Here is a 27638-nt window from a genome sequence, read left to right on the forward strand (position 1 = left end):
AATATTTAAAGTCATATGAAGTTTTCTACAGATTCAGCTTTACCCAGTAGTACTGGAACATCATTAAATAAGCAGTAAGTCTGGAGCTAAGACTCTCAACCCTAGATCTGCTTATTCTAAGTGTGTGTGTGTGTGTGTGTGTGTGTGAGATAGCAGGAATGGCGGATGCATTAAAATATCCATCTACTACCCATACAATGGAATATTACACAAGCATTAAAAATAGGCAGCTCCATATGCACCAGCAGGGGAAAAATTTTCTAAAATATATTATTAAGTGAAAAAGGCAGGTGCAGAACAGTACATGTTGTATGTTACCATATGTTGGGGGGAAAAATACCTACATACTTTATAATGCATAGAATACCCCTGGAAGGTATACCCAAGAACTTGACAGGAGTGGTTTCCCTGGAAGAAACTGGGAAATTGGGAAGAGAGGCTGGCTTGTTACTGTATATTCTTTTGTACCTTTTGATTTTTTTCTATCATGTACAAAATATAAATAAAACTTCAAAAATAAATAAAATGGCCATCTGATTCGATCAAGTTCAGAGGCATGCAGGCAGTATTCTCTGTCCTAGGTTTAGAATTCTATTTGTGAGGCTGAAATTGAAGACTTCCTTTACTCTTTTTTGGCTGGGCTACTCCTAAGTCCCAAGTAAAGAAGGTTGCCCCAGGGACTGGATAAGCGCATCTCCTTGGTGTGGACCCCTCCGCTAGTCCATGTCTGTCCCTCCTACCCTGTCCCAAGCATTATAAGTGATTATTTAAAAAAAGATTTTTTTTAATGTTTATTTTTGAGACAGATTGAAAGCGAGTGGGGGAGGTACAGAGAAAGAGGGATACACAGAATCTGAAGTAGGCTCCAGGCTCCGAGCTGTCAGCACAGAGACCAATGTGGAGTTTGAACCCATGAACTGTGAGATCATGACCTGAGCCAAAGTCTGGCACTTAACCGACTGAGCCACTCAGGCACTCTATAAGTGATTAAAAAATAAAAACAAAAACAAAAACAAAAACAATGATCTTCTTACGGATACAGCTGACGCTTTCAGGTTGGGGCCGTGGCGAGATCTGAGTCTCATACGTGATTTTACTATTGTCAAAGAGAAAGACGAGATCCATGTCCAATGTGCGGCCCTCATTCAGCTGCAAAAGGATAAGAGGAAGATGAGATCTTGTGGATGCCACCCCTTCCTTTTCCAAGTAATAACAGAGATTTCAGGGCATTCCCCACTATTTCCCAATGGCATCATCTTCAGCCAGCAAGTATTGAGCACCCATAAAGACTTTCTTAATGACTCCAGCCTACACCTCCCTTTCCTGGTCCTTTTACACTTTTTTTTTTTTTTTAATTTTTTTTTTTCAACGTTTATTTATTTTTGGGACAGAGAGAGACAGAGCATGAACGGGGGAGGGGCAGAGAGAGAGGGAGACACAGAATCGGAAACAGGCTCCAGGCTCTGAGCCGTCAGCCCAGAGCCCGACGCGGGGCTCGAACTCCCGGACCGCGAGATCGTGACCTGGCTGAAGTCGGACGCTTAACCGACTGCGCCACCCAGGCGCCCCTGTAATGTTTATTTTATTATTTATTTTTGAGGGAGGGGAGGGGAAGAGAGAGAGGGACATAGAGAGAATCCCAAGCAGGCTCCATGCTGTCAGCACAGAGCCCAAAGCAGGGCTCAAAACCACAAACCATGATCCTGAACTGAGCTGAAACCAAGAGTCAGACTCTTAACTGAGCCACCCAAGGAGCCCCCTTTTACATTTATTATCCAAACGCGCCCCTCAATCATAACTTATTACGGTCTTATTCTCTATTGTCTTTACTGTGCAATTTAAATGTTTGGTCTCTCCGTTCTATCCCATGGTTGTTTCTCACACGTTAACTTTATCAGTTCTTTGGGGGCAGGGACCACGTCTTGCATTGCTGTGGTCATCAGCACTGTTCTATACACAACAGTTTTGGCTGACTCAGAGGAATGAAGCACTGCTTTGGCAACAGAGCCCACAGAAAGGTGCTCTGAGTGGTCTGAAAGTACCAAGTCAAGTGTGCAGGGATTCATGTCTCCTATTAGACCATGCAGAGGATCTCACGTTCCAACTAAAAAACCAGGCAGTTATCTGCATTATGTGACAAAGTAGAGCTGAAATCTGAATGCGCAGTTAGTTCCCCTGGAAGCAAAGACAGGAAAAGCAGGGCATCCTTAGGGAACAGGGCTTCACCTTGCCCTCTGAAATACACTGAGTAGCTGGCTTGTCAGGGATCAATGCCAGACCAGCTTCTTGCAGCAGCTCCTGGTCCTCCTCGGGGATCCCTGTGTCATTCTGGATTCTGGCCTTTAAGCTCTGCAGACTCTCATCCTCTGTCACTGGATAGGTGTGAATGATGCCTGTGACCATGTTCAAGATATGAACCAGCTGCAACACAACCCAGATGTTATTGGAAACAAAAACCCATCTTTACAGAGAGGCCCATCTACTTGCCTGGATCGTCTGCTCCTCCCAACATTTCCCAGCCACACGAAGAAAGGGGCTAGTCGGAAGGAAGGGAGTCTCGGTGCCCAGAGTTCATACATTCTGGTCTTTAATGCTGCTGTTTGTTCACAGTGTGACCTTACAACCGATGTCAACTAGCATGGGGGCAGATGCTCTCACAGGGGCCTCCCTTTCCACAGCTCAGATGGCCCATGACTTGCTTTTGAAGGAGCTCTTCTTTTTTCCCCAGCCCTGCCACAGCCCATTGGGGACCTACTGCCTTGAGGCTAACCTGGCTCCACACTCACCTTTAGGTTTAAGATGTCATCCAGGGCCTTGAAACAGCCATTGGGACCATACACGGGATCAGTGCCCCTCTGTCGTGGGTGCCACATCAGCATCAGCTGCAGCCACTTCTCAAGTCGCTGTGCCAGGACGCTGAGAAGAAGAGCACAGCGTAGGAGGGGACAGCTCCAACACCATCCTCAGGTGGCCTTACCATGCACACCCCACGTATATTCACCATACTCACACCCTGGCAACCAACATGTGATGACTGAAGATGAATTAATCTGACGGGAAGCCAAACTAATGATTCAGGTGCTTATCCCCTCTCTGATCTGCTACAACACCCCCTGAAATTCAGGATTTCTCAACAGACTGAACTTCTACCTGGCGGCATGAGAATGATCTGTGAAGCTCTTTAAATAACACTTTATAGGCATGTCCCACCTCTAGGCAATGCCCCCACACAATCTAGACCCCATGCTGCCAGATTTATTTTGTTAATCCACCCCTACCTGCAAAAGCACTCATGGTTCCCACAACACAGTTCATGCCCCTTCCTGGGCACAGACCTACCTCATGGAGGCACTCTCAGCCTCCACAGAGGCCAACTCCCTACTCACTGCCTCCTGAAACATGCCTTTGCTCCCCTCACTCCTTCCCCTTGAATTTCCTTCCTCTTCATTCATCCATCCATGTCCTGCACATCTTTCCAGATCCTTCCAGAAAGTTCTAGCTCATCCAAAGTCATTCCATACAGCTCTAATCCACACAGTACCTCTCTCCCCATCCTCTAAATACTTATGGTGATTACTTTCCGTGCTACTCAGTTGTTTGTGACTGCCTTGCCACTTGCTTTTGTACTATTACTCAACGCTGGTATTGCTGCTGTTATTTTGGCTCTAAGACGAGATTGCAATGCTGTTCAAACTACAAAGGTTTATTTGTTGACTATGACACAGTATGAGGCTACACAGGAGTGCAAAGAGAAGTAAAGTAGAAATCCCCTACCCTGAAAAGGCTTACAGTTGACTAGGAGACGAACGCTATGCAAAACCAAATGTAGTACAAGGTAGAAACTACTAAGGGTGGTAAGAGGTACAGATAAATTACTGTGTGAATTTAGAAAAGAGATGATTTCTAGATGGGGTGAGGGGTGGGAATCCATTCTAAGTTGATGACTGAGACGATTATGTCAAATTCCTAGTCACAGGATACCTTGATAATCTATTTAAAAGCTATCAGATGTCACCGCAGACATCTATTTCTGAAAAAGGAAGAAAACCGCATAGAGGAGAAGTGCCACTGGGCCTTACCTGTTCAGATTATTGGGATAGGGTAAGGAGCTGGAAAACTTCACCGCTCCATTCAAGTCTTCACTGACAACAATGTCCATCTCACTCTTCTGCCGGACTTTGGAATGCCTGCAATACAGCCCTTAAGTCACTTAGCAGGCAGGAGACATTGTACTTTGGTAACATACCGCTTTACAACTGTACAGGATACCCCCAGGTCGTGATTCTATCTTTGGGTAACAGTGCATTTGCTTCCTGCTAGCATGGCTTCCTTCCGAGCGCAATAGTCTGTACTGCCTGAAGTAGAGTCATCAACCATCCTGTGCCTAGAGTTTCACAGCCAGTACTACTGACTCCTTATCTCATCCTTTGCTTATCCTTATCATTTTCTCTACTTTTCATCTTATCTAATCCAACATTTATGTTTTGAAAGAGGATAAAATTAGAACTTCCAAACCAGGATCACTGCGTGCAGATCACATTTACAGGAAATAACGCACAATACATGCGTGCACAGTGTACTTTCCTCTAAATGCACATGGCTAGATATGATCTCTAATGGTGAATGAACTGTTACATTTCCCAATTTAGAGCACTTATTGATGCATCTGAAATAGTATTTGAAGGGAAAAAAAATTTAAACCCAACTAGTTTCAAATCTTTTTGGTGATGAGGAAGATAACTTAAATTTGAATAATGCTTCATAGACAACCAAGTAGTTGGACACTGAACACATACTTCTTTGCCATGATAACCCCAGGTGGTAGACACTGTTTTTAGTTCCCCATTCAGTGGTAAGGAAATACAGATCAGGTGACTTGCCCAAGGCCACACAACTAAAGAGTGGCAGAACTAGGGACTCAAATCCAAAGTCTGCTGTTCTTTCTACACTGTGTGAATGTCCAAGTCTTTCCTTTCCAAAAACACCTGGGAAATTCAGATAAAAATGTCTTAGTCCTGAACACTTCTCATTGGCAAGGGGTAAGCTGGCCTAGCTGGAACTGGCATGTGGCAGAGGCTGGTGGTTCACAGCTCTGGCTGGAACAGTGATTACTGTAAGGCAGGTGTACCAAGACTGTCGTCACATACAAATGACACAGATGATCCTCTAATGGAATAGTCTGTCCATGGGTAATTGTAAAAATAAAAGCTGTAGTAAATAAAATGCTTATTGCTTAGGTCCTGTAATGTATTTCAAAGTAGGATTGTAATAGAATTATAAAGCTCAAATCCCATCTGTCCGGAAATTACTATCCATCTGCCATCTGAGAGGAAAGAGTGAAATTTTTAAAAAGTTCTCTACGGCATTACAAAGCAGGTGAGACAGCCACTTTTCACAAACTTGTCCACTGTACAGCTCCTGACTGGGCATCCAAGTAGCCTACTTGAAAGCATCAGCTGGTCTCCCAGCACCGGGGAGGGGAGTTCTAAGAAGCTGATTCTGCAGACAACAGACTTACAATAAAGACGCCAAGACATCAGGGATACATTTTCAAATAGTACTTGTTCTTCTGGTTCTAATGGATTTTAACTCATCTTATTAAAAATAATGGAAAAGCTCAACATTGGAACTGAAGAAATGCAGCAATTTCTTGGTTAGTTAAAAACACTATTGATGTATAGATATACAGTATATGGTATGACTATAAATTAATGAGCTAATTCCTCAATATTCCAGAACCTGTGCAGGTCAAGTATTGCTTGTTTTATTTTTTTATTTTCTAAAAAACTTTTTTTCATGTTTATTTTTATTTTTGAGAGAGAGACAGAGCACGGCAGGGCAGGGGCAGAGAGAGGGAGATACAGAATCTGAAGCAGGCTCCAGGCTCCGAGCTGTCAGCACAGAACCCAACGTGGGGCTCGAACCCACAAACTGTGAGATCATGACCTGAGCTGAAGTTGGACGCTTGACTGAGCCACCCCGGCGCCCCAATTATTGCTTGTTTTAAAATAAATCACCACAGGGGGGCGTACTTTGCCACTTCACCAGACTCTTGAAGAGCAGGGACCTGGCCTCTTTCACCTCTGCTGAAATTTTCAGTGTTTGGCTTATACGTGCTGACTGAACTGGATTGCCAACACATAAAACCACTCTTCTAGAATTGATTTCCAAGGCTATATCTTAGAAATAAATAATTCATGATGTAAATACCTATCCTTTTAAAAACTTAATGTTTTCACTACTTCCAGAAAAGCATTCAGAAAAATGATAGCAGCCAGTGTTAACAACAGTGTGGTGAAAAGGGCAGCTTTGTATGTTCCTGGTAAAAACATTATTTATACAACCTTTCTGTTGAGCAAATGCTCAATACATATCAAAAATCTCTAAAATGTGTATAATCTTTGATCAGTAAATTCCACTCCTAGGAATTATCCTAGGGAAATAATCATGGATATACAAGGATTTCCTTATAAGGACGTTATTCTTGGTTTTATTTTAAGAAGTAAAAATTATAAACTACATGCTTCCAATAATGGTGGGTAAGTTAAATAAATTCCAGTATAGCCACCCATTTGAATACCAAACAGAAATTATTACAAATAACGGAAAAACATAAAGCATTTTCAATAGTAAGACTGAAAAGTAGGTTATATGAGAGTATGTACAATAATTTATTTGTGTATTTTTTTTTTGTTTTAAGTATAACACATACACTGAGGAACCCGGAGATGCACAAAAATGTTCATAGTGGTTGTTTCTGGATTTTGTGAAGCTAATTTTCATGGTGTAAAAATACTCTGAGAGCACATGCAGGATAGTTCCTACTGTGCCATCAAGTGATGTAGGAAAGGGGTGAAACATAAACGAGCCAAAAGATAAACAGGCCAATTCGTACCCGTATGGAACACCCTTGGAAGCATACTGACAACCAGTGGTATCAGGTGCCTGTCAGAAAGGAAGCCAGGTGGCTGGGAGGCCAGTAAGAGATGACTTTTCAGTGCATACTCTTTTTATACCTTTGGAAGCTTGAACCATGTGTACTTATTACTGCTCCAAAAAGACACACAAAAACTGGAAATAAAAACAAAATTTGAAACAACAGTAGCATCATTCACATCAGGGTGTGGCCTCCCAAGGAACACTCTGAATGAAACCTGATTTAGGGGAATGCTAATTTTTAAACTATGTATTTTGATAATGATTAACCTTCACATATACAATGAACACTTATTTTTGTAATAAAAAAGGTTAAGATACAGAGTAATTCTTTTAAAACTTAACTGTGTCCTTTGGTTTTTTTTTTATTAATAAATTTTTTTTTTGGTAACTTATTTGTGTACACATTGGTTTACATTTTAAGGCATTTTCTTATGCTTTTAAAACAAAAATTTAGGGGCGCCTGAGTGGCTCAGTTGGTTAAGTGTCTGACTCTTGGTTTCAGCTCAAGTCATGATCTCATTGTGCATTTGAGCCCCGTGTCAGGCTCTGCAGTGACAGCATGGAGCCTGCTTGGGATTCTCTCTCTCCCTCTCTCTCTGTCCTTCCCAGTCACTCTCTCTCTCAAAAATAATAAATGAATGAATGAATGAATGAATATTTAAGCATAATAAAATTTGCAGACAATACATTTCCATGTAAATATTTCTCCTTTGTCATGTGTACATCTCCTTTATTTGTCTACTAATCCACGTCATCCTCAGTGAAAGTGCACACATGTATACAACAGTCTATAAATGTACTGGCATGTTGCTACTAAACACAGGGCAAACATCCTTTATACGGTATCATACTTAACAACTGTTCTACTTCTCTAGGTTTTTGGAGCCTGGAATGCCCACATGCTGGGCCCTCACAGGACTTCCTCTTTGGGAGACAGATCACTGAAGTCTCGGGCCCAGGCTGGAGTACCCTATGAGATGGAAACAGGTGAAGGACACGTCTAAGGTAGAGGGACACCCTCCTCCCTTCAGGTGGCACTCTTGGCCCCACCCACAGGCCCCGGTCCCTCACTCACCACTGCACGGGCTGCCAGTTAGGGAGGAAAGGTCGGAAGCCTGTGATGCACTCAAAAGCCAAGGTGCCGAAGCTCCAGTAGTCCACAGTCACTGTGTACTTCTGCTGCTCCAGGAGTTCCGGGGCCTGTAGAAGAACATGAGGTGGGGAAACACCTGAGCTGCTTCCTTTTCCGAGGAGCCACCACAGGAGGGGGCAACCAGCCCTTCTAATTGTGTGTCCACACCTGCCCGACTCCATCCAGAGGGTACTGGCATGTCCACTCAAGGGTGAGGGGGTGACCACCGGTGTAGCCAGTGGTATCTAGAATTTTTCTCTACCTCATTCACTCCCGATGCTAACACAAGGGTCCCTAGAGGTATTTTTAGGTAGACCAGAGTACATTATATACCTCTTGAGGGCAGTGTCCAGGTGGGAAGTTACATACAACAAGGAAAATGATACCAGACTGTATACACCAAATGCATAATACATATATTTAGGACATGTGGTCGTACAATGGGACAGGATGTTTACAATCAGGTAGGAAAAAAGCCAGATGCATGACTGCTGCCCAAGCAGAGACAGCTGGAGTAACTAGGTGGGCATGGACCTTGGTTCTGAAAAAGGCTCCTCACATGAGTGTCTGCAAGGAGACATTCTAGAAAGGACCATCACAAGCAAAGGGGTGGAGACAGGACTGTGCACAGTCTGGCTAGAAGTGTCACACTTCTGCAGGGGCCAAGGAGTGCAAACCAAGAGGAAAAAGTGGGGGGATGATCAGATCAAGCTCTGGATCTGGTTATGGACAGAAGTTTTAGTTCCTGAAGGTGAAGGATTTGACTGAGCCTCCTGGTCAGAGCATGGGGTGCCCCGACTTAACCTCTGCTGAGCCCATGAGGATTCCAGAGGACGCTCAGCAGGACCTACATAATTACATGATAGGGACACAAGGGCCTGAATCACAGCTCCGCATGAGTCATCACTCTGAAAACTCTACTCCATACAGCAGGTCATAAGTCAGTGGAGCCCAGTATAAATCAATGGAGCCCAAGGGAGTATAAATGCACTCAAAGAGACTTCAAAGAATTTCTTCTTCTTTTTCAAGAACTTGATAAAATGCTTAAGCTCATTTAGCCCGGTGGCTTTCAACCTTTTGTTTGTTTATTACAACTGCAGAACCCTTTATTCAATCAAAGTTTTATTGGTTGTTACCATCCACAAGCAACCTATTACCAGGTCTTACTGGGTCTCTTGCTAGGCATTTCTTGACTAGTTTTCTATTTCCCCCCTGCTACCACCAGCTCTGAGCTGCCCATCAGAGCCTCCTTACCATTAGCCCACTCTTTACTCTTGTTCAATGCAATTCATTCTCCACTCTGTATCAAGAGTGGTCTTTTCAAAGGGTAAACCTGATCCTTCTCCAACTTAAAACCCTTCAATGTCTTTTAATCCTCCAATGGACTACATCCTTTCCTTCAATTTCCTCTCCTTTCCCCTACCTCCAGCCCCTTTCTTCTACTCATCCTTCAGGTCCCAGACAAGATAAGGTCCTCCTAATATGTATTCTTATAACACCCTGCACTTTCTCTTTGTAACACTTAACGACAATTTTAATTTCTTAGTTATTTGTGTAAGTTTGGGGGTAATGCCTGCTTTCTCACTAAACCCTAGGCTTCTTTTAAAGACCAGGGAAACGCTTGTCTTCTTTCCCATCACATCGCCAGCTCCTAGCACAGTGCCTAGCACGCAGACATAGACTACACTCAATCAGCATTTTCCTGAATTGAATGAGTGACTCAAACAGAACCCCAAAATAGACCAAATAATGTAAAGAAAGAGTGGGAGCTCAGAGCTCAGCTCCTTCTTGGTGGCCTGAGACACCTCATGGAAACTGTGGCTTCTACAGACCAGCACGCATCTAGTTTAAACTATTTTCAGATAAAATACCGAAGCCCAAGATGTTATGGGATATGTTCAAGGGCACGCACTAGCAAAGAGAATGTCAGAGAAGATGCCCATATCCTTACACTGGGCCTTTGTTGGGAAAAAGTGCTGACTTGAACAGATTATGTCTCTATCATACAACAATTCCTATACATCTGGGAACATCTGAAGAGCTGGCAAGACTTAGACGCTTGAAAGCAGGACAGAGAGGAGCCGCACAAGTCCAGTCAGCAGGGAAAAGCTGATAAGCAAACATGTAAATCCCATTTCTTACCAGGTATTGCAGGGTCCCCACAAAGGAAGTACAGAGACTGCCCTGATCCAGTTCCTTGGCATATCCTAGGTCAATAATTTTGTGTATTAACTGGAAAAAAAAAAAAAAAGAAAGAAAGAAAAAGGAGAAATCTGAGGGTTATGAGAATACTGGTGACAGAGCAGAGGATATTTCTGAATTCCCAGGTAGATTCTGAGTTCCTAATAACCACCAAATATTTACACAGGAGACTGCCTCCAACATGGTAGATGTAGGGCAAGAGAAGACATAACTGTAAAAATGCTGAAAAAAGGCACATGTTCTCCTTGCTCTGTAACTAATCACCAGAGGGAGGTCAAAATGAACAGACTATGCACCAGCCCTCAAGACTGCTACACTGGATTTATGATGTGAAAGACCTTCTCAGTAAATGCCTTCAGTTCTCAAATCTTAGAACCACTTACAAGAATAAGTGTGAACTAGAGCAAAGGTGAGCACTGTGATAGTTATGGGCCAAGCCCAGAATGCTGACGTCTCTATCAGAAGAGACTGAGTGGCCCACAAGTTGGGTTACTACATTCCACTCAGCTGAGTCCTTGCTTGCCACCCCCAGCTAAGCAAAGAAGGCTGTGAAAGGGCACGGGCGCCAAGCCCCATGGGGAGGTTACTGCCACACACAAGCGGGAGGGCCCCCTGAGGAGGGTCCCCAGGAGCTCTGGGAAAGCTGCAGGCCGGACCAGGTTCTATATGCAGGTACCAGCTCCAAATGCCTCCTCTCTGCCATAGCTCGCTCTGCCTTCTCTCAGCTCTCTTAGAGCTGGTTTCCAGCTTAGCATCAAAAGTTACACTCTCAAACACATGGGAAACAAAAAGCCTACTTCCCAGAGGTGCTGGTCCCAAAGGCTGGGGTGGAAGTGGGAGGAGAAACATTTTCCTTATCAGATTCCTGCAACTCCAGCAACTAACAATGTGATCCATTCAAACTTGCCTCAATCTGTGAGCAGGAGTTTTTGCTAATTCTGTTTCAAATCAAAGTGTTCCCAGAGAATCAAAACAAATATAAAGTCAAGGAAATGCACATATAAACAAAGATACAAAGTGTGTTCCTTCACCACCAGAGCAGCTCCCCTGAGGCACTGCCCAGGACTTTCCAGGAGGGTCACTCACTCTTTGTTCTCCTTGCTGCAGGACGATGTTTTCTGGTTTCAGATCCCGATGGATGATTCTGTTTTCATGAAGGTATCTAAGTGCAGAGGCTGAGAGGGTGGAAAGGGGAGTCAATTTTCATTAAACCTAAAAAATGTGTTTCATTTCAAAATCGCCTATACCATGAAAGATGAATACTGTGTGCCCCTAACATGCACTCTTTCAGTTCACAGACTCACATGGAGGGACAAGGCCCGGGGCAGAAGCTCGTGGGGTGAAGTGAAAGGGACATGGTTACTTGAGCAGAATGTGGACCACCACAAGAATCTGGCTTCTGCAGGCAAAGAACTCTTAGCTTTCCATCCACGAGGTCACCAATTAGTCTAGAGAGCAGTTCTCAAACTGCACTGCCCAGAACAGCAGCATCTGAGCTTTGAGAAATGCAAAATTCTTACATCCCACCCCAGACCTACTGAGTCAGAAACATTAGGGGTGACCACCCCCACCCCCCATCAGTGTTTTAACAAGATCTCCAGGTGATGCTGATGCTGAGAAAAGTTTGAGAAGGGGAATGTCTCTGGTGTCTTTAGGCTCAAAACTCTAAATTCTACAGGCTGGGTAAGGGGGAAGGGCTCTCTGGGCAAAGAGTACTTTGGTCATCCGATCTAAAGTCCAGTGATGTCGGGGCACCTGGGTGGCTCAGTCGGTTAAGTGGCCGACTTCAGCTCAGGTCACGATCTCGCGGTCCGTGAGTTCGAGCCCCGCGTCGGGCTCTGGGCTGATGGCTCAGAGCCTGGAGCCTGCTTCTGATTCTGTGTCTCCCTCTCTCTCTGCCCCTCCCCCGTTCATGCTCTGTCTCTCTCTGTCTCAAAAATAAATAAAACGTTAAAAAAAATTTTTTTTAAAGTCCAGTGATGTCAGAGCAAGCTTCAGGGAAGAAGTGGAGAGCCCTGGAAGAAGAGATTAGAAGCATATTTCATGCATCTGACAGTTCAACATGTGTTAATTATGTGCTCAGTTTCTGGTAGGCTCCAGGAAGGACATAAGAGATATGATGTCCAACTTTATTTTTTTTTTCCAACGTTTATTTATTTTTGAGACAGAGAGAGACAGAGCATGAACAGGGGAGGGGCAGAGAGAGAGGGAGACACAGAATCTGAAACAGGCTGCAGGCTCTGAGCGGTCAGCACAGAGCCCGATGCGGGGCTCGAACTCATGGGCCACAAGATCATGACCTGAGCCGAAGTCCCGAAGTCGGACGCTTAACCGACCAAGCCACCCAGGCGCCCCCCAACTTTATTTTTTTTTAAAAAGCTTATTTGTCCATTTGGAGAAAGAAAGAGAAAGAATGAATAGGGGAGGGGCAGAAAGAGAGAAGGGGACAGAGGATCTGAAGCAGGTTCTGTGCTGACAGCAGAGACCCCAATGTGGGGTCGAACTCACAAACTGTAAGATCGTGATCTGAGCCAAAGCCAGACACTTAATCGACTGAGCCACCCAGGTGCTCCTATGATACCCAACTTTAAAGAATCCAGTTGGGAAGGAAGAAGCCTGCACAACACTGGCTATGAGGAGGAAATATGAGGACATCATACAGGAGGGCCGTGGCACAGAGCAACAGGGCTCCAGCTGCAGCCTAGGCTCCAAGCAGGGTGTGATTTTCACCCATAAGAGGTTTAATAACTTTAACAGAAGTCCTAGCTCATTGTACTACAAAAGAGAAAAACAGAATAACCACCGGAAGGTGATAAAATTATCTTTATTTGGAGATGATATGACTCTATGCTTAGAAACTCAATAGACTAAAAACTGGCAAAAATTTAGTAATCTGGAAACAACACAACTATATTCAAATCAATAGCTTTTCTCTATGTCAGCTACATGCAGTTGAAATGGAAAAAGAAAAAAAAATCCTATCTGTGTTAGAAACAAAAACTCTAAAATACTATGGGATAAATTTAGGGGGGAAAAAGTAGCATAAGGTGAGGAAAAGTAGGTGGCATGAAGAAGAGCAATACAAACAACACAAAACGGTCTTAAAAGTTTATGGCAACATGACACCATTCACAAAGTCAAAAGACAAAAAGTCTAGGGAAAAAGTATCTGCAACATATATGCCAGAGTAAATATGCCTAATGGACAACAAGTTCTTACAAATCAGTAAGAAAGCAACTCCAGTAGAAAAGGGGGTAATTTACATAAGAAATGCAAATGGCAAACAACACTGCAAAAAGTTGCTGGAGCTCCTGAGTAGTCCACAAAGTGTAAATTAAAGCAAAATGAAATGCCTTTCACTCCCTCTTCAACTGGCAAGGATTTTAGATGGAAAATAAAAGGCACTTCCCTACATTGCTAGAAGGAGTAAAAATTGCTATGCCTTTTTTTGGGAATGAAGTATGGCAATATCTATTAATTCTTACAATGTACATATTGTTTGACCCATTATTTTCACCTCTACCTTGTAAAAAAATAAAAAGCCTCATAACATACAAATAAGGATGCTTATTGCATAGCTTGGAGTGAAATACTTAGAAAGGAACTGCAAATCGCATATAAAATCAATGTGCAGAAATCTGTTGCATTTCTATACACCAATAACAAAGAAGCAGCAAAAGAAACCAAGGAATTGATACCATTTGCAATTGCACCAAAAACAATAATATATCTAACTAAAGAGGTAAAAGATCTGTACTCTGAAAATTATAGAACACTTAATAAAAGAAAATTGAAGAGGAAACAAAGAAATGGGAAAGCATTCCATGTTCAACGATTAGAAGAATAAACACTGTTAAAATGTCCATACTACCTAAAGCAATCTACGCATTCAATGCAATCTCTATCAAAATACCACCAGCATTTTTCACAGAGCTAGAACAAACAATCCTAAAATTTGTATGGAACTACAAAAGACCTCAAATAGCCAAAGCAATCCTGAAAAAAAAGAAAAAAAATCAAAACTGGAGGCATCATGATTCTGGATTTCAAGCTATATTATGAAGCTGTACTCAAGACAGTATGGTACTGGCACAAAACAGACACATGGATCAATGGAACAGCACAGACATCTCAGAAATGGACCCACAACTATATGGTCAACTCATCTTCAATAAAGCAGGAAAGAATATCCAATGGAGGGGCGCCTGGGTGGCGCAGTCGGTTAAGCGTCCGACTTCAGCCAGGTCACGATCTCGCGGTCCGGGAGTCTGAGCCCCGCGTCAGGCTCTGGGGTGATGGCTCAGAGCCTGGAGCCTGTTTCCGATTCTGTGTCTCCCTCTCTCTCTGCCCCTCCCCCGTTCATGCTCTGTCTCTCTCTGTCCCAAAAATAAATAAACGTTGAAAAAAAAATTAAAAAAAAAATTAAGAATATCTAATGGAAAAAAGATAGTCTTTTCAACAAATCGTGTTGGGAAAACTGGGCAGCTACAGGCAGAAGAATGAAACTGGACCACCTTCTCACACCACACACAAAAATAAATTCAAAATGGATGAAAGACCTAAATGTGATACAGGAATCCATCAAAATTCTAGAGAAGAACACAGGCAGAAACCTCTGACCTTGGCCAGAGCAACTTCTTACTAGACATGTCACCGAAGGCAAGGGAAATGAAGAAAATATGAACTATTGGGACCTCACCAAGATAAAAAGCTTCTGCCCAGCAAAGGAAACTAATCAACAAAACTAAAAGGCAACCTATGGAATGGGAGAAGATATTGCATGTGACATATTTGATAAAGGGTTAGTATCCAAAATCCATAAATAACTTCTCAAACACCCCAAAAATAAATAATCCAGTTAAGAAATGGACAGAAGACATGAATAGACATTTTCCAAAGAAGACATCCAGATGGCCAACAGACACATGAAAAGATGCTCAACATCACTCACCATCAGGAAATATAAATCAAAACTGTGATGAGATACCACTTCACACCTGTCAGAATGACTAAAATTAACACAAGAAACAACAGGTGTTGTGGAGGATGTGGACAAAGGGAAACCCTCTTGCACTGTTGGTGGGAACGCAAACTGGTGGAGCCACTCTGGAGAACAGTAGGGAGGTTCCTCAAGAAACAAAAAATATTTGGTGTATGTGCTTGGCTGAGGAGCCAACGGGGCAAGGCTACCATCTGTGGTATTATGACTGAACGCCTCTAAGTCAGAATCCAGCCCAGGTGGAACTATATGGCAGCACCATGGAGCCTCAGTTGGCCTTGGATAATTGGGCCCCCCACCATCCCACCGCCTGGCATTGGGACCAGGGTCCGGTGCAGAGAGCCCTTCCTCCCAAGAAACGGGGTGCAGCCAGAAAGGTGGCCACCCCCTCGCCCCTCAAGCAACACTTGTTCCTGGGGAACCTGGTGCTAAACCATTCTTAGATGACCTGCTTCTGGGTCGGGGTTTCAAACACAGCAGAGCAGCTCCCTCACTGCGATCTATTCAAAGTCAGCCTTTGACACAGTGGTTTGTAAACAAACGGAAAAAAAACAAAATAAATGTAGAACTGCCCTACGATCCAGCAATTGCACTATTAGGTATTTACCCAAAGGATACAAAAATACAGACTCAAAGGGGTACATGTACCCTAATGTTTATAGCAGCAATATCAACAATAGCCAAACTATGGAGAGAGTTCATATGTCCATCGACAGATGAACGGATAGAGATACGGTGTGTGTATGTACACACACACACACACACACACACACACACACACACACAGAGGAATATTATTCAGGCATCAAAAAGAATGAAATCTTGCCATTTGCAATAATGTGGATGGAGCTAGAATGTATTATGCTAAGCAAAATAAATCAGAGAAAGACAAACACCGTATGATTTCACTCATATGTGGAGTTTAAGAAACAAAACAGATGAACATATGGGGGAGGGAAGAAAAGAGAGGGAGATAAACCACAAGAGTGTCTTAACAATACAGAATAAATTAAGGGTTGATGGAGAGAGGTGGATGGGAGATGAGCTAGATGGGTGACGGGTACTTGTGATGAGCACCAGGTGTTGTATGTAAGGGATGAATTACCGAATTCTACGCCTGAAGCCAGTATTGCACCGTATGTTAACTAAAATTTAAATTAAAAAAAAAAAGGAAAAAAGGTAGAATGAAAAAAAATGAACTACAAATCATCAAATGGGGAGTGGCTGGACAAATTATGACAGATGCACGTTATAACAGGCAACTGTCTTAAAATCATTTAAGTTTGCAGAGAATATAACTCCGATATAGACAATATAACTCAGGAGGATGTCAAAGATAGGTATGTTTTGTTTAAAAAGATAATAAGCAATGACAACACTAAGAGGTTCAACAACGAGGCTTCCCTGTGCCCCACCATGCCCGTACATGCATGCTCTCCCTCTCAGCACACCAGACAGAGCGCAGGCAAACCAGGGAGGTGGGCGGCCTTTCCTGTCTGCTCTGCAGAGCAGGAGGAGAAGGCCTTCCACAGAAACCAAGTAGTCAGACACGCTGTATAAAAAGACTTTCATGCCGAAAGTTTCCTAAAAATGCATCGGAAGGTCAAACCCAGATAAACAACTGACTTCCATCTTAGTAGGGGAGTTCTAGATCAGAATATAAGTTAATTACGAAACCTCCAACTACATCTACCCTTTTAACAGCCTTTGACCAGTGTTTCATACTTGTTCCTTATTTTTCTTTTCTTTCATAATTGAATACACTAGATTGGCTTAGGTCCAATGACTGTCCCAATGAAATGAAAGACATGCTGCTTTCAATGCGTGCCCCAAACATTCCACTCTATCTTGTTCCCAATTGTATTAACTTTTAAATAATTTTTTTAAATGTTTGTTCATTTTTGAGAGAGACAGAGCGCGAGTGAGAGAGGGAGACACAGAATCTGAAGCAGTCTCAAGGCTCTGAGCTGTCGGCACAGAGCCCGATGAGGGGCTCGAACCCACAAACTGTGAGATCATGACCTGAGCCAAAGTCAGACACTCCACTGACTGAGCCACCTAGGCGCCCCCTTTTTTTTTTAATAATTTTTTTTTTTTTTTTACATTTTTTTTTTTTTTACATTTTTTTTTTTTTCAACGTTTATTTATTTTTGGGACAGAGAGAGACAGAGCATGAACGGGGGAGGGGCAGAGAGAGAGGGAGACACAGAATCGGAAACAGGCTCCAGGCTCTGAGCCATCAGCCCAGAGCCCGACGCGGGGCTCGAACTCACGGACCGCGAGATCGTGACCTGGCTGAAGTCGGACGCTTAACCGACTGCGCCACCCAGGCGCCCCTTTAATAATTTTTTTAATGTTTATTTATTTTTGAGAGAGACAGACAATTGCATTAACTTTTAAAGACTGATGCTTCTGACCAGCACTTTCATTTGTGTTTTACTAATTTTTCGTTAAAGAATCAAGGCAAAGTACAGGAAGACATTCAAGAAACTGCACAAACACAGCCTTGCGTGCAGGCATGGTGCAGCTGAACCTGAACTCGTGGCTGGCAGGGAGCCCTGCGTACAGTAACTCAACATGTATGTTCACTGACGGACTCACAAAAGGCCCATTTTGGTACATGATAAGAGTGTCAGAGCACAATATATAAAAGCAGAATACATGAAAGTTGAGATTCATTGTATTTTGAGCAAGAACACATGCCCAGGCTGAGACAACCCCTCTCAAGTCAGATATGGACATCTCCATGCATATAACATGGGCCACAAGCTAGAGAGACATGCCAAGAAGCCCCCCAGTGCTGGAGAAAAACATTTGGACCAGACCAAAAGCACTATCTTCTACACCAGGCTGATGAGGAATAGTCATCTGATCTTTAGTGAGGAGGCACGCAAGCTGGTAACTAATCCACGGATTACTATTAATAGCGGTCTATTTACATTGAAGCAACTGTACATGAAACAAACTTGAATCCTCATTTCAGGGCAGGCCTTTACTCTCAAACACTTTTGTCCATTTAAGATTGACTGTGGAATTAAAGAATTCTTCAGGTATCATTACATGCAGTTTGCTGGACTGAGTAACACAGAATTTTGACAGGCAACAACTCTGAAACAACTCCCCTTGCAGAGTCAGTCTGTAAAAAGCATAGCCTGACTGTGCTACGTTTTACAAAACAGTACTTGAACAGCAGTGCCACGAAATGAATCAAAATTGTCTCAAGCAAAGAGAACCTAATTGGATGGAAAATGAGAATTTGAGATTAAGAAAAATACATTTACATCTGAAAGTTTATTAAAAATCTAAACCTTTAGTGATAGTGAAAATACATGTATATAAAAATTGAAAACCACACCACAAGCATAAAGCCTAAAAGTTAATTTCTCACATTCCAACTGTAGAAAGGAGTTGTAAGAAGCACCCACCGTATGTGAACTTTTAAGCTACACAATGGCATTTCCTAGGACAGCTGATGCTGAGAGGGTCCAGATTAAGACTTGCCACAGGAAAACAATAGCCTCCTTCTGTTATTCCTATCAGGAATGGCATCCGGGTAGTTACCCTAGCTTTCCCTTATCCCAGGAGGAGACACAAATATATGACTGAACAATGTGACGCTCCTGGAGTTCTTATTGATGAACCAGAATTTCAAGTCACAGTTCCTATATATTTTCTTCAGATTACAAACCACAAATTAGGGACCAGCTAGGACCGGCTAGATTTCCATGTAGAAAAGCAGTTTTGTAAGAGCTGTATCCATGAATCCCTACTTACCACACTCCAGATTTAAAGGGATTACTAAACTCCCTTAAGAACATTCTTGTTTTGGATACATTCCATAGAAAAGAAACGGGAAGGTAAATGTACCGAAATGCTGAAACAGAGATTAGAGAGAAAAGAAAGACAGTCACCAACTGCTTTAAGTCACCAATGGGTAAGAAGTACAACAGGATGTCTGTTCACTCAATAAAAATTGACTATGTGCCTACTGTTAAAAAAGAGACAACAGGTCCAAAATGGAGTCACTTGTGCTAAGGCCACATCACCAACAGGGACTTAATTCCTAACCTAACTGCATTTTCAGCCTCTCCTAGAAATGTAATCTTAACTAGTCAGTCTGGAACTAGCTGGTCAGCACTAGTGGGGTAATGTGCCTGACAGACTCCTGCTAGTCCCCAAAGGAAGGTGACTTTGCCTGAAACATTCTACTCTTTGCTAGTGACTTCCATGTCCCTTCTCATTCTGCCTATAAAAGTCTTTCATTTTGGGGGCGCCTGGGTGGCTCAGTGGGTTAAGCCAGCAACTTCGGCTCAGGTCATGATCTCACAGTTCATAGGTTTGAGCCCCGTGTCCTGCTCTGTGTTGACAGCTCGCAGCCTGGAGCCTGCTTTGGATTCTGTGTCTCCCTCTCTCTCTGCCCGCCCCCCCCCACCCCCAACCCACACATGCTCTGTCTCTCTCTCTCTCAAAAATAAATAAACATTAAAAAAAAAAAAGTCTTTCATTTTGTATAGCTCTTTGGAGCTCCTTTCTATTTTCTAGATGGGATGCTGCCACCACCCAATGCATGAATGGTTGAAAAAGCCAACAAGATCTTTAAAATTTACTCAGTTGAATTTTGTTTTTCAACACATTTGGTGACAGCTGTGAGATCCGAAGGAAACTTCTGACAGCTTCAGGGACAACAAGAAACACAAGCATGTTACCCGGGAACCCTTCCAGTTCTCTTTCTTCCTGTTTTCCAGGGGCCATCGGTGAGTTCTTCTTGGTTCTGAACTCAGCTCTTTGCACAAATTGACAATTAGATGGCTCCCCATCTAACTGGCTTTCTACAGTTCCCCATTTGATTAGAATCCCCCATCCTTGGTTTAGTCCTCAGATTCCACCTTGGGAACTGCTGGTGGTTCAGTCCACAGTTTCCCGTTTGTTTAGAATCCCGGCCCACAGTCCCCATTCTTTGGAATCTGCTGCGTTAGTTCTTTCCCCAGTCCCCAGTTCCATGTTAGTAATTGTTGGTGGTTACTGTCCAGGGTCAGACTAGGTTCAATGTGATTTGTGTCGATGAAGGCTATTGTTAATCTCAGAAGCCAAAATCCACAAAACTAGTGAGCATACATGAACACTTAAAAGTTGTTAGAATATATGCTAGCTAACTCTTAAGACTCCTGTGTCAAGCTGGTCATCCAACTTAAGAATAGATTGGTTACCAAAAAATAAATAAATAATAAAAATTTTTTACAAAGGGGTGCCTGGGTGGCTCAGTCGGTTGAGCATCCAACTCTTGCTCTCAGCTCAGGTCTTGATCTCACAGTCGGGAGTTCAAGCCCCGTGTTGCACTCTGTGCTGGGCATGAAGCCTACTTAAAAATAAATGGATGAGTGAATGACTCAATGAGTGAATAAATGAATTGGTCACAGAATAGCCTAGATTGACACTAGGTCACCTGCAACCTCAAGAAAATTTCCATGTGATGAAGTACACCATAAAACACCTTATAATCATTAAACCAGCAACACATTTCCCTTAGGTTATTAGATTGTCTCCAAGAGAATCAAAGCCTTAGCTTAAAAAAAAAAAAAAAAAAAAAAAAAAATCCTTAAATTCCAAACGGTTGAGTATGCCATCTTCCAGCCACCTGCTTATTTATTGACTAAAAACTATGGTTTAGGAAGCTATAAATATCTCCAAAAATCTTACTAAAGACAACCTAGAATTACAATGGCCAATATGGGAACATTCCAATTAAACACGATCCTTTATTTAAGAAGTACACTTTAAAGCAAGCGCCTGGGTGGCTCAGTTGGTTGAGTGGCCAACTCTTGATTTCAGCTCAGGTCATGATCAGGGTCGTGAGATCAAACTCCATGTCAGGCCCTGTGCTAAGTGTGGAGCCTGCTTAAGAGTCTCTCTCTCTCCCTTTGCCCCTCTCCCCAGCTTGCACTCTCTTTCTCTCTCTAAAAAAAAAAAAAAAAAAGCTAAAAATTAAAAACAGCAAGGGTTTCCAAATCAAACAAACAGAATGGGATGGATACCTATTTTTATTGATGTATAGAAGCTTCCAAAAGTCTTCAAGATACCAAAATAGCTTCATTGAAAGTTTCATTGCAAAAAGGTAATGAAAAATTAAACAAAAGGTATATAAAACAACACCTAGGTCTCCCACATCGCACCCTCTCAGGGGTCCCTCATCAAAAAACTGGCCCTGAAATCAATGTTTCATTTGCAATCAACTGGGACACTGGAAAAATGGTTTTCTCAAAGGTCCCATGCACAGCCTTCAGCACCAACTCGAATGCTCCATATCTGCCTCTGAAGGAAGGACCCCACAGATGAAACTGAAGGATTTTCTGATAAAGTGCTACATTATTCCCTTAACAGCCAAGGGGAAACTGAAATTAAAACTAATGAAAAAACCCTTACCAAATCCTGGCTGACACTGGAGCTACACTCTCTACTTTAAACCCCACTCAGAGTCAACCGATGGGATCCTGAAAGACTAGCAGAAGCTGGCTAAGGTGAGAATTCTTACCTGAGTCAGCTCTTCCTGGTATCTGTCTGTCGTAGTCAGTAGAGAGAGGAAAAGAAAATATCTTTTGCATTTTCTTTGGGGATGCCTCTTGAGTCCAAGGGGTTGTTCAATACTGCCAGGAATATTTACTGTTTGTCCCAGCTTGAACTTGACAAAATATTTGAAAGGCCTTGTGTGTGTGTGTGTGTGTGTGTGTGTGTGTGTGTGTGTGTGAGAGATTTTATTTTTAAGTAATCTCTACACTAAACATGGGGCTTGAACTCACAACCCCAAGATCAAGAGTCACACACTCTACCAACAGAACCAGTCAGGTACCCCTGAAAGGACTTTTTAAAGTAATACAGTGGTCAGAAGTTGACCACACTGGATCAGAGCCTGATAGGAATTTCTTTTTAGCCCTTCTCCCCTAAGCTAAAATTATGTATCCAGAAAGAAAAAAACTTCTGAAGACTTTGTGGAAGGATTTGCTAAAACACTGAAAAGGCAAACAGCTCTAAACTCAGAACACAGAGATCTTTGATCTTCATCTTAGTTGGAAATCTTACTGATATAAAGAAAAAAAAAAGCAAATTAATGTGCTTTAAATGGGTGGATCAACCAACATATGCTATCATTTAAGTTACAACCCAATTCCTTGAGAAATTAAAAGCAACTGTCCTTATCTTACAAATCTTTGCAAAACCAGAAATGCAGCTCCAGAAACAATTCAAAGTCCACCTATCCTTTTCACCAATCCCCAAACCTGCCTTACTTTTCTCAAAAGGTTTGTAAGGACTATAAAAATTCTGACCTTAGGGAACAAAAGTATTTCTTAGAGGAACTAGCACTCTTTCCCTGTGCTTTTGAGAGGTAAATGCTCTACCTGGTTGTCTCCAGGAACTCTTATCTAGACCATCCCTAATTCCTAGGAATGAAGAAAAAAGTGGGGAGAGGCTTTCTACAAATACGAATTGCTACAGAAGGTCCCTTGTTCCAAATCTGGTTCACGGCTTCTATAAGATTACTTTTAAGGACAACTATAAATCTTAAGTGTCTTCTCCACAAATATTAGTAGAAAAAGCTTTCAACATCTGTGTAGATAACCTCACTTCATCTACCAGAAACTTGATTTGGATCCAAATGCTTTTACAAACTAGTAAGTTTTGCATTATCATACCCTAATATTTTTTTTTAAGTTTGTTTATTTATTTATTTATTTATTTATTTATTTATTTAGAGAAAAAGCATGAGTGGGGGAGGGACAGAGACAGAGGGAGGGAAGGAGGGAGGGAGAGACAAAGAGAGAGAGAGAGAGAGAGAGAGAGAATGAATATCAAGCAGGTTTTGCACTGTCAGTGCAGAGCCCAATGTGGAGCTCAACCTCATGAACCATGAGATCATGACCTGAGCCGAAGTTGGAAGCTTAACTGACTAAGCTACCTAGGTGCTCCTTTATTGCTAAAATTTTCAATGAAAGCTATAAGGTCTCTCTTTGCATATGTCTGCATGTTTATGTGTATCTTTACATAAATGCATTATACATGTGTGGTATTTTCTTCCTCTGAATGGTATTGACAAAATTAATGTGTTTGTATTTAATTAGCTTAAAAACAAACAAGCATTTATATGAATTAAGTATTCCTAACACTTAGAAATATGATAGGAACTAACCCAAATGGTCTTCAAGTTCACATGATCTGGGAAAATATTTGGTATTAAAGTTAATTTAAATTTGTTGGTTTAATTAAAATAGACATGTCTTAGGGTGCCTCGGTGGCTTAGTCAGTTAAGCATCAGACTTCAGCTCAGGTCATGATCTCATGGTTTGTGAATTCAAGCCCCATGTTGGGCTCTGGGCGGACAGCTCAGAGCCCGGGGACTCTGTGTCTCCCTCTCTCTCTCTCTGTCCCTTCCCTGCTCACATGCTGTCTGTCTGTCTGTCTCTCTCTCTCTCTCAAAAATAAACATAAAAAAATAGACATGTCCTAGACAAGGCAGTTGAGGAGGAGGGAGCAATTGGAAGCGGGGGGAGGCTAGCTTGGCATGCACTCCAGACCTCGGGAACGTTATTGTGCGTAGATCCGCTGATTTTGGAAGACTGTTGCCCAGAAGAAAAGATATTTGGTTTTCACAACCCAAGGATGTAACCAAGATTAGAGGGCTGCTGTATTTGCAGAGCTAAGTCCTCCAGTTCTTGATTCACTGACAGTAAATGCTATGAAAAAGACTTCCAGAGCTGTCCTGGGTTGCATGAGACTCACTGAGGAGACATCTGGAATGCCTGTGTCCTGCTTGTGAAAAGATGGAAGAAACTGCCAGCAGTATAAACAAACAAACAAACAAACAACTGGAATCATGTAGCAGATGCAAGGACAGGACCCAGTCTGAAGACAACACTGAAACCAAAGACAGTGAAAACTCTATCTGGAAACAGGATAAAAAGCAACCAGATCAGTAAACTACAGAAGGAATTTAAACGTCACAATTCTGATGCTCACAGTACCACCTCAAGTGCCTCCCCAGCTCAGTCTCCTTGTTATGGTAACCAGTCAGATGATGGCTCAGATACAGAGATGGCTCCTGGCTCCAACAGAACGCCCATTTTTTCCTTTTTAGACCTTACATACTGGAAAAGACAGAAAATATGTTGTGGGATTATCTATAAAGGCCATTTTGGAGAAGTCCTCATTGTCACACACCTATTGTCACACACCTAGGCCTTGCTGCAACAATAAGAAAGCAGCTGCTGAGAAGCCAGAGGAGCGGGGGCCAGCGCCTCTGCCCATCTCCACTCAGGAGTGGTGACTGAGGTTTAGGTAGAAAGGGAACAACAACAACAACAACAAAAAAAAAACGATTTAAATTTTGGAAAGAAAACAAAGCAACAAAACCCTCCTATTTTTAACTTTGGATACCTGCTATTCTGCCAAAAGACACTTTCTAGAATAGCTTTGAATGGGTTGTTATTTCTCCTCCAATTCCACAAAGTCTGAAGCCAGTGTCCAGCTTACTAAAAGAAAAAAAGTATACATAATATTTAAGATGTTGAGTATTTCATAGGAAAGTTGGATGCTGCTGTAAAGTGCTCTTTAAGACTTTTTTTTTTTTTTAATCCCCTTCTAATGAATGAAACTAGGGGAATTTCAGGGGACAGAGATGGGATTTGTTGTATGATAAACGTATGTAGTTTTACTCTTTCTATATTAAGAAGCAGTGGTTGGGGCATTTTTAAGATGGCTGGCTGTCCTTGTTTTCCTTCATGACAATAAATTTGTCATAACTCAGTAACATGGACTTGCCCCAAGAGGTAGTTGTTAATAATTTAAGGTCTTGCCAAGTTTCTGATGATTCAAACCTGTACTACTGAATATTAAGCAGGACAGACTAAGTTCTCTGGTGCAAATACCTTGAAGGAGTAATTTCTAAACATACAGAGAGGTAACTTGAGTGTATATGTTGCATCCTCTGCCACCTCCCTCCATACTGATTTTTGATAAATATTTTAATCTATATTGAAACTGCTAAAACAGAATCAAAGCTCCTCTGGGGAAATGTAAAGTTTTAGGATGAGCAATCCTAAATGAAGAGTACCAAAGCATTACCGCATGGTAGAGATCACAGTCTATTAAAAATGTTAAATTACCTAAAAAATTGTGCAAGTCTTCAGAATGGCATACACACAAAAACAAAGGTTAATGTTTCTTTGGGCACATTTCTTAGACGGTCTGCCTAGTGTGTAAATAATTGACTTTTGTTTGTGTTACATGACTGGTGACTTCATTGAAAATCTGCACAATTCAGTTTTAGCTCTGGATTACTTCAGTTGACCTTTGCAAAGGTTTTGTCTGTGTAGAGTGGTTGTCTGATTGGTTTCACTCTATTAGGGCTTGGGTGGTTTTTTTTCTTCCCCCACTCTATATTGAAGTAAAATTATACTAAAAGAAAAGAGAGGTGTGTGTTAATGCTGAGTGGGCTGGTTTAGGTTTGACTTCTTTGTTAACAGGCTTTGTTAACATTGAAATGTTAGATGATGCATCCTGAACACGAAGCTCTTCAATTCTAAAATCTTCATTTGAAGGCTTTTTACTTAAAAAAAAAAAAGAAGGTTTTTTACTTGAACCCAAACCAAAGTACTCTCATTGCCTCTTTTCTAAACGTTCAGGAATAACCTATCACTGGTTCAGACTTTTCATAATTAGGGAGGATCATTTGCCTACCTTATAATAACATGACATTGTGTTTATTTTTAAAACTGGATTTTAAAAATTAGACAGTATAAGTAACAGTAAGGAGTGAGCCACTTTTTATGGGTACCCTATAGTTTTATAGTTCTTAATCTAAATTTAAAATTTTATATTTCTTCCTTATGAAATATAGGCAAAAACAAGCCACCATATGCACAGAATACACCGTGGGTTGGGTTGGCTCTCCCACAGCCTCTGCGGTGAATTCCAAGAGTATCAGCCACTATCATCTTCCTCCTGTTGTTTCAAAAAAATTTTTTTTTGTACATTTTGGCTACAGTATTGGTGGTAGAATATATTATAATATGGATCATCTATACTTCTGATTTATTACTAGACCTCAATCACAGCCTTCTTTTTCCTCTTCCACCTCTTTGCCTGTAGGATGTACTGTATGTAGTCATGTACTTTGTATTAATATATTAGAAATCTACAAATGTGTTTTGTACTTTTTATACTGTTGGAGATTTACAATCAAAAGTTTTACTAGGATATTGAATAAATTTAGTCTTACTAGAAAATAAAAAAAAATAGACATGTCTTCAGCATTATCAGCATTAAATATAATGCAGACATACAACATTTATTCTACATGGGTTTACTAATCAAATAAACTCATATTATCTATATGATAATATGATATGAATATATGTTATCTATATTATATCATCAATAGGAAAAATAATCAGATGATGGCTGTCTTTGTCTAATGTCTCATAAAGTCTCTGCGGGTAGTCTAAACAAAAGTGTATGCTTCTAAAAATTATTAAATATATTCATTCATACATTTGCCAACATGAAGAATGCTGGTTTAACATGCAGTTCACAACAGCTTACATCTCAGTTTTCACTAGAAATTAGTTTCTAAGGGTTAAAAATTCTAAATAATATGCAGTAAAAGCTACTGGAAATAATAAGAGAAACATCTCTGTACACAAGGAAAGGAACATGTGTGTTTTCGGTAAGAGAAGCTATGAGGAACAGAGAGGCATTTTTGTTAAGGGAAAAGAAATTTTGTCCTTAAGTGAGGCTACTTCAGAATGGGAAAGTGGGAAAAACACAGGACAAAATATGAATGTAAAAAAGACCTAGAATGTTTGTAAAAAAGGAATATTGGGAAAGGAATTTTATGTGTGGTCAAGTTGGCTAAGAATAAAATTAATTTATCTGAGGGGCGTCTGGGTGGCTCAGTCAGTTGAGCGTCCATCTCTCTTGCTTTAGGCTCAGGTCATGATCTCTTCATTGTGGGATTGAACCCCGTGTGTGCTAGGTGTGGAACCTGCTTAGGGTTTTCTCTCTCCCTCTCTCTCTCAAAAAAAAAAAAAAAATTATTTGAATAAAAAAGGAGTTTCAATATCAAAAATAAGATGGTACAAAATTTGAATTTGGTTTCTCTCTTTTAAAATGGCAAAGCTTTCTTGGACTACTAATCTAAATAAAGTCTTTCTGACCCTGAACTAACTAGAATTTTGCAGAGGGCTCCTGGAAGATCTCAAAAGATTTATTCTCTCTCTTTATACAAAAGGGTATGTAAAACTAATTGGGCTTATTTGCTATGTTAAATTATATGAGAAGCATTGTTATATGAGGTGTAATACTAAGCTTTCTTTATAT

General features: G+C 41.5%; 1 protein-coding gene and 1 pseudogene across 4 annotated transcripts in view; one reads left to right on the forward strand and one right to left on the reverse strand.

Annotated features, from left to right (window-relative positions):
* The window catches only part of IKBKB (inhibitor of nuclear factor kappa B kinase subunit beta), a 74273-nt gene that overhangs the window by 12630 nt on the left and 34005 nt on the right, over positions 1 to 27638 (reverse strand). For 3 of the 4 annotated variants that reach the window (XM_045459144.1, XM_045459137.1, XM_045459154.1), the window contains exons 6-12: positions 11360 to 11448; positions 10214 to 10303; positions 8015 to 8139; positions 4080 to 4187; positions 2787 to 2916; positions 2227 to 2421; positions 1035 to 1149 (exon numbers count right to left, since the gene is read on the reverse strand). In XM_045459144.1, coding sequence (XP_045315100.1) covers positions 1035 to 1149; positions 2227 to 2421; positions 2787 to 2916; positions 4080 to 4187; positions 8015 to 8139; positions 10214 to 10303; positions 11360 to 11448 — 852 coding nt within the window. Of the gene's footprint in view, positions 1 to 1034; positions 1150 to 2226; positions 2422 to 2786; positions 2917 to 4079; positions 4188 to 8014; positions 8140 to 10213; positions 10304 to 11359; positions 11449 to 21801; positions 21949 to 27638 lie in introns of those variants that run through there. The other variant, XM_045459163.1, reaches the window with a different exon arrangement.
* Positions 22489 to 24661, forward strand: LOC123583777 (annotated as a pseudogene).

This window comes from Leopardus geoffroyi, chromosome B1 (genome assembly GCF_018350155.1).
Source record: "Leopardus geoffroyi isolate Oge1 chromosome B1, O.geoffroyi_Oge1_pat1.0, whole genome shotgun sequence".
In the NCBI taxonomy this organism is placed as follows: domain Eukaryota; kingdom Metazoa; phylum Chordata; class Mammalia; order Carnivora; family Felidae; genus Leopardus; species Leopardus geoffroyi.